The 15,115-nt window shown below is 41.1% G+C and overlaps 1 protein-coding gene across 1 annotated transcript in view; it reads left to right on the top strand.

The window, feature by feature from the left end:
- Nucleotides 1-15,115, top strand: part of itga10 (integrin, alpha 10) — a 26,280-nt gene continuing 11,165 nt past the window's right edge. The window contains exons 1-7 of the mRNA XM_051407466.1: nucleotides 1-905; nucleotides 7,656-7,767; nucleotides 7,859-7,968; nucleotides 8,056-8,144; nucleotides 9,894-10,008; nucleotides 10,110-10,237; nucleotides 10,881-11,029. Of these exons, the coding sequence (XP_051263426.1) occupies nucleotides 857-905; nucleotides 7,656-7,767; nucleotides 7,859-7,968; nucleotides 8,056-8,144; nucleotides 9,894-10,008; nucleotides 10,110-10,237; nucleotides 10,881-11,029 (752 nt within the window). The 5' untranslated portion in view covers nucleotides 1-856. The remainder of the gene's footprint in view (nucleotides 906-7,655; nucleotides 7,768-7,858; nucleotides 7,969-8,055; nucleotides 8,145-9,893; nucleotides 10,009-10,109; nucleotides 10,238-10,880; nucleotides 11,030-15,115) is intronic.

The following is a 15,115-nucleotide window of genomic DNA, read 5'->3' on the forward strand; positions in this document are numbered from 1 at the left end:
GGAGTCTGGTGGATGAAGGAGGACGGATGGAGGGAGGGGAGCTCTGAGGATAAATGCGCTCTTTCATTTCAAAGTGAGAGAAATCCGTTACTAGAGGCACATATTTGCATCGACAGAAACTCGCGGGAGACAAGCGTTTCGTCGTTAATGTGGGGGAAATCAGCGCGGAGGATCATGGATAACAAGTTATCAGAGGAACCGTGCGCAACTCATCTCAAACTTTTGGCTTGATGAGCGGAGTTTGTGTCAGCGGGAGAGCTTGAGCTTCAAAGACGCGCTCCGGAGTCAGGAGGGATAAAGCGCGCTGCTCACTGGCTGTTTGGGGAAGGTGTTACACATTAGTAATGGTTTAATGACTCTGGACTGCGGCCTCTTGTTGGATGGGACAGGTGCAGGATTTTCACGCTCAAGACATGGGTCACTGAAGTGTCAATTAAGTAGTTTTCTTTAACCTAAATACCCTTCTATGCACTGCTATATAACCTTCTCCTGTGGTGCCACTCAAATACTCCTACAGGGACTTAAAAGCGCCAAAATCACGGACAATAATTCTGGTGTCGAGTAGATTTATTTTATTTAAATCTATATTTAACAACTCGTGTCTGCTTTTGTAAACGTACTGAATTGAGGCTCCCACACACAGCCATGCCACAGCAGCACAGTTTGACTGGATTTTACGCATCCCTTGGGGAAAGAGAGGGCTGAAAAGCGCGTGTGTGCCTGTGTGTGTTTATGTGTGTGTGGTGGACGCCTATGCACTACATTTCCAACAGCTCAGGGAAGACCACTTTGTAAACAGGAAAAAAAAAAGGTGGGTTAAATAGACGAGAGACTCTGCTTTCATTCGGTTTTATAAATGGAGCTGCGTAAATACCTGTTGTGCTTGGAGTTCATCCTCCTTAAAGGTAAGAACTACTTTCTCTTTCTGGGTTATATTTGGTTTTATAAGTCAAGTTTAACTTTTGTTTTACACAACTTTTGTTTGCTTGTTTTAAAAATAAGATGACACCACTTAAGGAGTCTGAAAGTGTGGGGGGGGGGTTATGCAATCACTGCTCCTCAAGCTGAATTGGAGGATGTAAAGTAAATCTCTTGTCTATGATTGATGCCTCTTGACTTGCTCTCCTGTCCTCCAGCACAGTCTTACCGGGTGATATGGTCATTAACCTCCAAAACTTTTGAACTTTAACAGACAACATATGTGAATAATTACGTCACACGTGCCTCCCTGAGTCCCAAAGAGCTTTATTCTGTGTGACAGTAAGCGACTGACCATGAACACATTCCTAACATGACTGTGTGCAGGAGAGTAAAGAAGCAGGCATATTAAAACATATGGCCACACTCCATTTGCCAAATAGATCAAAGGTATAGGAAGTTGCGCATGAGTCCAGCAAAGTAATGGTTCTTGGTTCAAAGTCAGATGCTTAAGTAAATCTATCAGTTTTGTCAGTACAGAGGAAATATTTAACTTTCGTTGGAGGCCTCCAGCTACCAGAAGATGTTGGGGGGGAATCAGAGATACTTGTATGCATCCTCTGCCAAAAGGTTACTGGTCCATCTCCTCTTACAGCTGACACCTTCTGACCCTGGCAGCTGTGTAACTCAACCTCAACGGCCATATCAGCCATTCCCATCGCTTACTTGATGTCTAAAGTTCCCCTAATAAGGCGCCTGTGCCATGTGTGTTTTCTCCATGGAGCATGAACATCAGCTTCCCTCATGTACTCATGTTTGCTGTGGCAGAGCAGCCTCACACACCTCATTGGGCCATTCCTGCTCACCAGCAAGAAACCAAAGAAAAAGACCATTGTTGTCTACCAAAACTGGGTGTTTATGTAGTTGATAAGCAGCGGTTTAACTACTGCATTATAGCATGTGGCCGTGAAGAAAAAGGAGAGACTGAGATATTATTCTGTGTGAGGCATGTAAACTTTGTACATGCTCTGAATCACACACACACACACACACACACACACACACACACACACAATCACATACAGTCTCTTAAGTTAATGTATTTAATGAGATGTTGCCAACTTTGAACATGTTGACTGAAGAATGATTATCCATGCATTCGGTTTTCATGCTATGCAAAAAGCTTCTCATCCAGAAGCTGAGGAGTGAATGAGGCATGTATCCATCATCATGGTCATTCACACCACGTACTTATACACATGCACACACACCTTTTTACACATAGGTTTACACAGCCAAATGTTGCATGTGGTTAGGTTTTACACATTGCCCTCCATTATCCGTTTAAAGCAAACCTTTACGGCATAATTCCCCCGTTTTTTAATGTGTAAACTGGATTTAATTTGTACGGTAGCTTATGTGACCTTAATGTAAGTGCTCTTGCGTGTGTAAGTTTGCTAGCTTGTGCGTGTGTCATACATGAGCATATAGGTGAGTGAGTATGTGTGTAATGTTAATGGTTTCAGCAGAGCTCCCCTGATGCAAGCAGCAGGCATCCTATGCCTGTTACACTCTGTTATGCTTTTACTGAGATGTCGAACACAGGTGTGTGAGCGTGTGTTTCACAAGTCATTCATACATTTTCCCTATTATTCTCCCAGCTATCTTCTTGTGTTGTTTTTTTTTTACTCTCCCATCATTCCCGGCCTTTCATTCCTACTCCCCCTCTTCTTCCACCCCCATTCCCCACGAGAGGGTGACAGAGATGAGAACAGAACACGATGGAGATAATGGAGAGAAAATCTGTGAAAGAGGGTGAGAGGAGTCGAAGGAGAGGGATGCATGGGAAACATTATGAGTCAGTTTAATAAAGATGATAGAAACAGACAGTCGAGCAGACATCTCTCCTGCAGGTAATTTCACACAAGTGCTATAAGTCAGGGATGTAAATTAAAGACAGAGAAACAGACAAGGAGAAAGGGAAACTTACATATGTTAGTCTAATTAAAAACAACATACATCAATGTCTCTGCATACTGCTGTAAGTGCTGGCATGTCTCTGTAGTATCCAAAACTTTCTAGTGTCAAGTTCAGTTGCTGTTCTTCAACATGTGCACACACACATACTACACAATTGCAACCATACACATCCAGCAGCAGTAGCGCCCAGAGCCGAACGTGTGGTTGAGAGAATCTGGAGCCAGTTTGGCTTGATAAATGTTTGCAGCTAGTTGTCATGGTGATGGGTGGTCAGACGGGCTGCGGTACAGTGTCATATATAAACCCCAATGAAAATGGAACCATAGGAGGGAGGACAGGACAGGGAAAACAGGGAATGATGGTACCGTTTTGTGGGAGTCTGAGGGGTTGGGAATGGAGAGGGGGCCTTGTGGTAGAGTTACAGTGTGTGTGTGTTTGTGTGTTATAGGAGAGGGAGGTAAAAGAAAGAAGCAATTTATGGTTTATGAGAGAATGAGTGAAATAGAAGGATGAAGGAGAAAATCAGTAGCAGGGACTGTTATCAGAGGTCTGGTTTGTTGCGGAAAGAAATTTGGAACCGGAGAGGGGGGGTGATGTTGCCACAAGAAAAGACAGATACATTTTACTGCACTGTGGATAAGAACTGTGGGAGAATAACTTGCTGCAACAAGGCTGTATAGAAAGATTTTTCTACATTCTGGCCATAAAAGCAGAAGGTTTAGTATTAAAGAATTACTCTATCTTTGCCTACGCATATTCCCATTGGTGAAGTGCATTAAACATCTGTGTAGACTCAGATGGCTGAATTTCAAGTCACTGGAGGTTTGGATGTAGAAATGTTGGAAGCTCACACACATCTGCAAGACGAGTAGAAACAAGATAGAGCTACACTAGCAGCTCTGTGTAGCTCTTTGAGTGCTTTGAGTTCATGATAATGTGCTCACATGACGATATAGTGTTTAACATGTTTGACACCTTAATTTAACACGTTAGCACGCTAACATTTGCTTATTATTAAAAAGCACAAAAGAGGCAAATGCGATTGTCGTTAGTTTTGTGGTGGTATTTGGTCATAATTAGACAAATTACAATTTTTACCTGATCAAGATGAAAAAGTTAAGGGATCACAAAAGTTAGAACAACTCATCAACTTCAGGAACATTATGTCTGTAGCATGTACCACTGAGTAAATGTTTAGATATACAGCCAGACTACAGCAAACTTTTACCTGCTGGTTGCAATAGAGGAAAAGTCAGGGGATTACCAAAGTCAGCAGGAAAGTCTGTACAAAACCTTATGACAATACATCAGATATTTCTCATGATATTTCAATCTGGGCGACAGAACGACATTGCCATTCCTAGAGGTGCTGCTAGCATGGCTATAAAAACCCATAGCTATAAACGTCCAGTGAGTAAATCTGGGTACAAGAGAAAGAAAGAAATTTGACTGGAAATTTCAGTGACATTACAGCAAAAAACATCTGCATGAAAAGAGAAAATTAAAGAGCAGGTAGAAGAAACTACAGTATGTGAGAAAGCAAGGAGCAGAGATGGAAGAGAAACAGTGAACATATCTAGTTTCCTTCTCAAGACCAAGTGGAATCCCCCTCTGATTGGCCTGGCCGAGGTAACTGTCTGTGTGTGTCAGTGTGTATTTGTGGGGAATTATCTGTATACAAGTGTGTGAGTAGCTGGTGTATCACAGCAGCAGTATTCTGGTCTTGTTCCCCATCCTGGACTACTTTTTCTCCAGTGGAATCACTGAGTTATGTACAGTAGGGGAGTTACTGTAGATGCCTCCGGATGCTGCTAAATGACATGTCAAGTCAAATGTATTTTAACAAAACACATCCAACACACCCTGGTTTTCAAGGATACAAACAGCATTCAATAGAAGTGAGACAAGTTAAATACTGACTGTCAAGAGTAGCGTAGTGTTTCTGAGACTGAACTGAAAATACTACATAATAATGTCCTTTAATTGAAGTGAAACTGTGCATCTATAGAAAGTAGCGAGGCAAGTTTATTTCCTGTCAGCCACTGTTAACATTTGTTTATTTGTTTCAAAAAGTCGTCTTTGCTGTACACTTTGCATTTTTATACATCTGAATTCAAAGTTTGACCAAAAACCTGTTAGTAGTCGGTTTGATAAACACACAGGTGCAGATACATACAATACAATACCATCAACATTCAACACATCGCACGACTTTCTTTCATTCACAGGCACTTGTCAGGGAGCTCTTGAATAATCTGAGCAGTAAAGAGGATTCAGCTGGGAGAACTAATCCCTTGCTTGACATGAAATCATAGTTAAATCAATACAATATACCAAAGCTTAGCACATGAAAGGAGGATGGGATGGTGGCGGGAAACAGCAAACAGCCTTGGTATGAGTGCAACAGCCGAGTTATAGCGACACCTGCATGACGTTAGTCGTCTGATAGCCAAACGAGCGATTGTGATGCACGAATGAAGCAGCTGGTACCAATCTCCATTAATGTTTTATTCATGGTCATTTATATTTTGCTTGGAAACTTTTTCAGCCATGCTGTTATCAGCATGGCTCCATGGCATTGTCTGTCTGTACAGTTTGACCACTTTGAGGTTGATATTTGTGGTTTTAAGTGAAATAACTCAACAACTGTTGGATACATTGCCATGAAAATTGGTGTGTCTTTTTATCCAGTTCTACCAATACTTGGCTGTACTTTGTGATAGCATGCTAACATGGTAAACTAAGACATGGTACACAATACCTGCTAAACGTCATTAAAAGTAAAAGTGTTATTTGATAAGAACTACTATACAAAATTAGAGTTGTATTGTACATCTGGTATTTATAGAGAGGTACTTTTTTAAAAATCACAATTTAATGTGATGTTGCTGTGTTGCTAATGACTCTTTAATCTTAAATTCCTATTTACTTTGAATTCTTAAAGGTCACAAGTAAACTCTTGTTTCAGTTCATTCAGTTTCACTCTGACTAAAATAACAGGAAAGATTTAATCTATGTAGGTGTGCATTAATCTTCCGTTATATATTTTTTCTGGTGTTGGGCAAACATATTTAGACTTTCCTCTTCAGACTGAAACAAAAAATACGATGTGTGTCTTTCACTTTGCCAGTTGGAACATGTTTTCATGCTCCTGTTTGCACCTAAATGTTCACAACTCAGTGAACTGTCTGACTACCATCTTGTTGCTCTCTGTCTTCTCTGTGTCTCCCTCACCTCTCTCTCGTTGTATGAAGGGTAGACTTGTGTGTCATAACAGGGGGCCTACTATACTCCATAGTTTTTCTAACCCACACCCTTCCCTGCCTTGCCTCTTCTCTTCCCTCTACTCTGCCTCTTTCCCCTCAGACTGAACTCCCTTTTTCCTCAGAGGTTGCCTTTGGTCACTCTGTTTATCCATCTTTTTCACCCCCCCCCTTTCTCCTACACCCCCAATCCCCTCTCCCAAGGCCAGGAGGGAAAATAATAATCAGATAGTGTACAGTCCTGTACACACAGTTTTCCAGCTCCAACATGTTTTTCACTAATTTTAATGGCTGATGAATATGATTTATTATTTATTTATTATTATAACATTTCACATTTAAAGAAAAAGTTTGACATTATTATTTCCGTTCTTGCCAACAGTTAGATGAGAAGATTGATACAGTAAATACTAAAAAGGATTGAACAAACGAGATATAACGCGTTGATTTGTGATACGCTGGATGTGCTGGTTGGCAGATTCTGTTACTTTTGGACAGAGCCAGGATAGCTGTCTCCCCCTGTATCCGGTATTTATGCTAAGCTAAGTTAGCTGGCGGCTGTCTGTAGCTTCATATTTAACAGACAGATATGAGAGAGATATCAATCGTCCCTTGTAACTCTTGGCAAGAAAGCAAAAAGTTGGAAAAATGATCTTGTTCCACACTGTCTGATAGTACCATGTTCCAACTCTTCATGTGAGCTATGTTAGGCTATATTTACACTGAATGAAATATTGAAGCCCGAGACTCTACATCTTTCATGGCTGCACCATTTATTCAAATGGAAATATTATTGATGTCTTATGAATCATTTCCTCAAAATGACATATCTTTGGAAACTTTAACTAGAATTTAAATTTCTTTGGGTCTGAACCAAGTGTGAACCTATTGTGACATTTGGGTGGATCATTGGTTTGTGGAGTACTGTTTCGAAGCTTTGAGTTTGTCATTATGGTTGTCACCATGACAGTTTGTAGGAGCCAGCGGATGTAATGTACTGCGAGTTGAGCTCCGCTAACTGGCTGCGCAATTTTGACTTATCCGTAGTGGCTTGCCTGGTCACACATAATCTCGTATTACAGAAAAATAGTACAGTAAAATATGTTTCTGAAACAATTTTAGGTAAGAAATAGGCAACACACTAACAGAAGCTTGATTCATATGTGTCAGCTCTGCCTAGTTTCACAGTTTGATCAGACTTTGGTGTGGTGAGCTGGACAGACTCACTGAGAACGATTTGTGAGTCAGAAGGTAGCCTCGCCCAAAAGCATACCCTGCTTTGCTGTCTATTTTACTGTAAATTGGACCATAATTTACTAAATGGACATCATACTGTATGGAAGAAGACTTGAAACAAGTGATTGAGACCATAAACTTGTTAGGAAACCATTTACTAAGCTAATAAATCAAGTGAGAAGTCAGGTCATTTCTCCATAAGACTGCGTGGTATTACTTTGTCATCTGTGCAACAATCTCTTCTGCTATGTCTTTCAGAGTTGTGTGAGTGTTTCAACATAGATGTAAAGAATCCACGCATCTTCACCGGTCCAGAGGACGCTCTGTTTGGCTTCTCTGTGTTACAACATGAATCAGACGGAGAGAAATCGTAAGTTGAAAGACTAACAGAGAAACAGATCAACAAAAAGAGGATGTGTACTATGATGTCTTGATGACAAATGACTTTATCACTCCTGAAGGATGCTGGTCGGGGCTCCCTGGGACGGGCCACCTAACAACAGGAAAGGAGACGTGTATAAATGCATTGTGGGAGAGGAGAAGAACTCCAACTGCAGCAAAGTGAATCTAGGTGAGAGAAACAAACATCCTTAAAAAAATCAGCTCACATCAGGTTTAGATATGTCACCCTGTGAACTGGTCTCTCTCTCTATCTCAGGTGAGACTGCTCTCCAGAACGTCTCGAAAAACCTGAGGAATTCTCACCTGGGAATGACGCTCACTCCAGACTCCCCTGATGGCTTCCTGGTATGTGGTTTCAACACTAAGAAACAAGACTTTTTATTTCTGCTAGGTCGTCATTTTGGTTGTGTGTGGTAGCCTGAAGGGATGTGGTGAGACCAGTTTGTGTTTGTTTGACAGAATTTGAATGAATCAGGGCTGTTGCTGTGTTTTTATTTTACTTTGGAAGTGACCATGTCCAGTTCACTCATCCCCCACTTCCTGGATACTGTTTACAAAGTCAGACACACTGATTAATTATTGATTATAGAATACAAACATCTTTGTTTGTGGATTTAATTATACATACACTACATTATACTCGTAATACATGCATATTATGGGACAAATTAGAAGCAAATTACAGGTACAAGGTACAATGACCAAGTGATTTTTTTTTTATCCAAAAGGTCAAAGGTCAACTATGACATTATAACGTCCTGGAGTGTGCCTAGCTAATTGCGAAGTGCCTGTTTAGCCAGTGCATTAATATAGTGATAACTTTGATTTAGCCAAAAGAATACACTTTATACCTTTTAAATAATTCCTTCACCACGTTATATGAGTCTGGACAGACATGGACGTAAACTGCAACTTATTCTCAAGTCAAAGTCAAGTCTTTAGGGAGTCAAGTCTCAGAACAGTCTAGTGCAAGTCATTGTTTTTTGTCTAACTTGAGTCTCACATCTTAAGTCTGCCTGCGCCAGGAAGAAGAAGTGTGTTGTGTGTTTGTATGTTAGTTACTGTGTCTATTTTCCTGTGTCTGTTTGTGTCTTTATGTGTGTGTGTGTGTGTGTGTGTGTGTGTGTGTGTGTATTAAGCAAGTGTGCTTGAGTGTTTTGGTGTCTGCCAGGTTTTTACTGCTGCTTCGGGTGGGGAGTCGTGCACAGTTCACCAACGCCATCCAGCTTAGCCCACTTTAGTGTGTGTGTGTGTGTGTTTATCTTAACCCCAGTGGTCAGGTCTATAACAGGATCGGAATGCGTCTCCGGCCCTTTGTTAATGACAGACCTACCAAAAGCCATAGCACCTCTCTCGCTTTTCTCCGTCCTCTCCCTCCTTCCTCTCTCCATCCCCTCTTCTCTGCCTGTCTGTGAGCCTGAGGAGAAACCCGTCCATAATGACAGGGCAAGCAAAACCAGGATGTTTCTCTTTCTCTCATTCTACCCCCATTTCACCCAAGTTTCTGTCTCTCTTTTGTCTCTCTGCTGTATGCAAGAGTTCCTCTTTTATCTCCTTTTTCCACCTCCTTAGTCCTCCCATTTGGTATGAAAGCCAAATGAACGGCAAGCTTTGAAGACAGAAATATTTTTATATGATGCCCCCCCCCAACCCCACACTCACCCCCTACATTTAGCACAATCAGATTTAAATTGCTTTACTGGTCTGGTGTTCCAGCTCTGTTAAACCACTCATGACAACAGTGACTGCCAACATGTCAACAATAGTCTCCCTCTCTCTGCCTCTCCCTCATTTTTCTATCGCCCCAAACCACACTATTGTAGTTTTTCCATGACTTATTCCCTCTCATGACTTGTTTTCTTTATGTTCCCTGTATGCCCTCATTTAGTCTTTTTCTGTGTTTATTTGTGGGTCACCCAACCACATATGTCTACGTGTTAAAACCCTTTGATAACGACCAAAAAACCACCTACACGTCGTGTGAGCGGAACACAAATACTTCATATAAACCGCTGAAATTGACTGTAAATGCTCCAGAAAATTGCTTCACCTGTAAGACAGATGCTGATGTGTGTGTTTGTGTGTGTTTTTCAGGCATGCGCCCCTCTGTGGTCTCAAGAGTGTGGTACGTCTATGTTCAGCACGGGCATCTGTGCCTCTGTCAGCGATGACCTAGAACCGAGAAAGACCATCGCTCCAACAGCGCAAAGTAACCACACATTTGCACACACGCACACACACATTGAGGCAGAGGAACATGCTGCACAGGCCTGTTTTAGCTAACCAATTATTTTTATAAACATGTGGCAGGGTGCTCCACATACATGGACATCGTGATCGTGCTGGATGGCTCCAACAGTATCTGGCCCTGGTACGAGGTCCAGAACTTCCTCAGCAACATCCTCAGCAAATTCCACATCAGCCCGGACCAGATGCAGGTAAAAGTGCAAGTTGATGTGTGTTTGCACTGCCTATAAATATTATTTACATTGGTAATGGAAACTTGCGGGTTTGAATTTGACTGAGACTCCCACTTAAACCTCTGGAACCCCGTAGCTGTTGCCTAGAACAGCAAGGCAAGCTAGTCCCTTGAGTGAAAACATACATGGAGTGACAAATATAAAGAACCAGTTTGGCAAAATATGACCAGAATGAATTGCTTTAGTAATGTAAAGGGACGTGAGCCGAGCTAGCTTGTGGTTGGAGAGGAATGGAAGTTGGAGAGGGGGTCTGGGGACATTATTCTGAGCTAAACAACAAGAGGAGTGAGAGGGGAGGTTTGGGTTTTGAAAAGGGAGGGCGGGGGGTAAGGGGTAGCAGGCAATGTGAGGTGAAGAGGAAATACCTCTGGTTTTTGAATGAATTCAAAAATTCCCCAAGTGCACTGTTTGCTTTAAGAACAGGATTGGTACTTAAAGAGATAGCTCACCCCAGAAACAAGAGTCTCAGATGTTGCTTTCCACAAATATGTACCAGCACAACCATGAACATGTGGCATTGTTGAAATACTTGTACGTGTGTGTGTGTGTGTGTGTGTGTGTGTGTGTGTGTGTGTTTGTGTGTGTGTGTCCATGCATTCAGGTTGGTATACTGCAGTATGGTGAGGTAGCGGTCCACGAGTGGTCTCTGAAGGACTACCAGACCACACAGGATGTAGTAGAGGCCGCCAAGAACATCAGCAGACAGGAGGGACGAGAGACGCGCACTGCGTACGCCATCCACATGGCCTGGTAGGCCTGTCCTTCACTACACTACATACTTCACTCTTACTGGCTGATGTTCTTTGCACTCGAACATATTGTAGATTTGGCTGGCCAGCTGGAAACTGACTGACTGTTTAGAGTTTGGTAGAACATTCTTTGTGGTTTTCTCTAAATATATTACTCTATAATTTGTAGTTATAATGGCAATCAGGTGTATTTTCTTTTTGTCTGTTCTTCTTTCTAATGATATACTCCAGTATGATTCCATCAGGCTGCTTTTGATTTATGGCTTACCAAGCTATCAGATTAAACAGTTTAACATGGGGTACTCAATCAATATTTTGATTTTAACAACAACTGTGTAATGTGAAAGGAATCACTCATGGTGACAAACACACATATTTAGGATAAATCTTCAACTCTATCCAGCGTTTTAGCATCTTCAAGGTCATAGTTTTGGTTTTATGGCCTGAAAAGTTACTTTTTTTATTTTTGTTTTTACTCTCAATGCTCCCATCAAATATGTTTCCAGAAGCTGTTTTTTACTGAAAAAGCCTGGATGTATCCGTTATACGCCACTTGCATAGTATCAAACAGCAGACAAAATCTCCTTTCCTGTTAGGTGGCCCGTCCCAGGGAGCCCCGACCAGCATCCTTTGGTTTGGATTCTTTACATCTATGTTGAAACACTCACACAACTCTGAAAGACATAACAGAAGAGATTGTTACACAGATGACAAAGTAAAGAAAAGACAACAAGTTTAAATTTTTTTTAAATTTGGCATTTCTTTAACTACAAACGTACACTGTCCAGTCAAACTTTGTTCAGACCATTGACAGGATATATAAAGGACAGAGCTTAGTAAATAGTTTCCTAACAAGTTTATGGTCTCAATCACTTGTTTCAAGTCTTCTTCCATACAGTGAAGTTCATTTAGTAAATTATGGTCCAATTTAGAGTAAAATAGACAGCAAAGCAGGGTATGTTTTGGGCAAGGCTACCTTGTGACTCACAAGTCATTCTCAGTAATCCTGTCCAGCTCACCACACTAGCTGGTGAACATTTAGCAGCTGAAGAGCCAGATATCTTCATGAGGAGTTAGTGGAGACCACAAACAGACCGAAAAGTAAAGTGGATATTGAACTTTGCCAGGTGAACAGAAAAAACACGCCTCTAAATGAATGATAATGTGGCTCTGTGTTTGCTTGGTGAGTAAATAAGCAACACGTTTGCCACAACAACTTTATGAGAAGATGTCAGTGTTGCGTTTACAACGTTATCAGCTAAATTAAATTAAAGGTTAAATTAAAGAAGGTTGATTAGCTAATATTATTTTTATTGTTCATATAGATTTTTTGGAAGCATGTGCAATCACCAGTTACTGAGCAGAGATATATAAACTTAACATCCTGACAGAATGTGTAGACTATATTTAAAATACTCTCCTTTAACTAACTCGTGGCTGCATTGTGACCCAGTCTCTCATCACCTTCAAGACTTTTCTTTATTGAAGTATGTTAGCGGTATTGAAGCTTGAAACCCAAGTCTAAAGAAACAGATCTATAGGTTGAGGGTCAATACCCAAATGAAAACCTCTAAGTCTTAAAATATCTCTTTCTTTTCATAATAAAATTCCTGCTTTATTAAAGTCATACCCACATTGAGCACCACACCCAAACCTGATGTGTGGCCACGTCTTCCAGTTTGGGATGTGTATCTTGGAGAGGTATTCCACTTTTACACACATACACACACACACACACACACACACACACACACACACACACACACACACACACACACACACACACACACACACTCACACACCCACACACATACCTATACACATACACAAACACACAGGTAATTGGAGAGTTCCTGTTTTCTGGCATACTCAAAGGTAAAAGTTGGATAAGTTTAAGAGAAACATTTAAAAGGTAGTTTAAAAGCAGTGACTGGAAAATGGAGCCAGTAAAATAGTGTAACTGTGGCGTTAAAAGAAAAATCCAGACACTACTGCACCTTTCCCACCCTGTCAGATGGTGAACACACACCAGTCTCATCAGGGCTCATGGCAAAAAAAAGAATTAAAAAAAAGAATTTTTTACTCAAATGTCTTGAGTCTGCGTGTCAGGGTAAAGAAATCAAACCGGGATTACGGTTGAAATAACTGAAGAACGTCTGTTTTGACTTATAAAAACATATGTACTCATACTCACACACTCACACACACAGACATACAGAGTACAGATGGACTGATAGCAGAGCTGGCACTAGACAGGAAAGTGACGGGGTAGAAAAACAGTAAGATTAGCTGAGCTGGACTAGTTGGCTGCTGGCTCAGCACGGGTGCAGGTGTGGCACAGCCTGACCCAGCCTGGTCAGCCAAGTGGTGCTCCTGCAGCTGTAAAAACACACACACACACACACACACACACACACACACACACACACACACACACACACACACACACACACACACACACACACACACAGAACACGTACAGTACATACATGCACGGATGACCTACACAAATATTAAGGGCTCACACCATACAATCAAATCCACACACATTGTATTTAACTATATAAATATACATACAAGCGCTGACATTGACTGCATTTATTCCTTGCCCCTCCCAGCTTCAACTTTTACCCTCTTCCCTGCATGTTTGACCTTTAACCTTTAGCCTACCCTTGTCCTTATTATAAACTTAACCCCAAACCCTAGCACTTAGCGCCTAAATATAGCCCCCTGGAGGCTTTTGATGATTTTATTTTTGTGTAGACAATCAGTAAACACTCACACAGAGCTGTAGACTAAAGACTTGAGACTTAAAGGTCCAGTGTTTAACATTTAAGAGGATCTATTGGCATGAATATGGCTTCATCAGTGTATTATCACCTGAAAATAAGATTTTTTCATTAAGTTAGAATGAGCTTTTTTTATCTACAGAGTGGGTCCTCTTCTACGGTGGTTGCCATATTAAACAGCCATGTTTTAACACTGGCTTAATATAGGGCCTTTCGCCTTTTTTGTGAGTTTTGTGGTCACTGTAGTTTCCCCCTACACAAGGGAGGGTGAGGTGAGGGGTTATAATCGTTAACTACACCGCTAGATGCTACTAAATCCTACACATTGGCCCTTTAAGTCACAAATTTGAGTCACAGATATACTTGAGACTTGGCAGAAAGACCAGGTAGCCCAAGTCAGGAGAAATAAACCCACCAAATCTTCTGTATTTGACTAGATAAACAGATGATGTAAAAGTGTAGTTGTGGGAAAAATAATAAAAACAAACTCAAGAACAGAACTAAACTAATGGCTGCTGGTTGTAGCTTCATATTTACTAACACAGACATAAGAGTGGTATGAATCTCATCTAAATCTCTGCAAATATATATAATATAAATAGTTTATTTTCCCAAATGTCGAGCTAATCTTTTTAAAGGACTGGGTCTTAGCTTTAAAAAGAAGTGTATGACACAGTTTTAAGCAAGAGTCTGTCCCCCTAATTGCTCCCAATGGGGAAAAAAGTAAGTAAATACTTTGGACCTGCGCAGTGTAATGCTGACATGTAAAGGACAGTAATGGAGTGCACTGAGGATAGTTTGAATTCAGAGTAAATGACAGACTGTTGCATGAACTTCAAACAGCCCTCTACAATTGGATTAGCCACTGATTTTTATATTGCTCCACCCGTCTGAGACGCTCTCACTCAAGCCACACACACACACACAAAAGTACACTCACAGACCACTGTGCCGTGTCATTACCACACTGCTGTGACTCCATAAAATGAGTTGTAAATACAACCAGGCCTCCCAATTAGCGCCACTCACTTTCTCTCCTCTTTCATCTCCCCTTCCCTTTTTCTCCCCCTCTTGCATCTTTCATCCTAATTTTTCTGTGCTTTCCTTTTTTCCTTTTTAATCACCTGTCCCTTCTGACCTGTCTGTGTCTTGTCTCATCATTTCTCTCCCTCTTTTCTCCTCTACCACATCACTTCCCTCTTGTATATCTCTTTCTTCTCTCTTTCCCACCACAGTTTTATTTCACTGTATACTCCACACAATCTTAATGCCACATCAGAGCAGGATTTGCACTTCTC

The sequence above is a fragment of the Dicentrarchus labrax genome, unplaced genomic scaffold, assembly GCF_905237075.1.
Source record: "Dicentrarchus labrax unplaced genomic scaffold, dlabrax2021, whole genome shotgun sequence".
Taxonomy (NCBI): Eukaryota; Metazoa; Chordata; class Actinopteri; family Moronidae; genus Dicentrarchus; species Dicentrarchus labrax.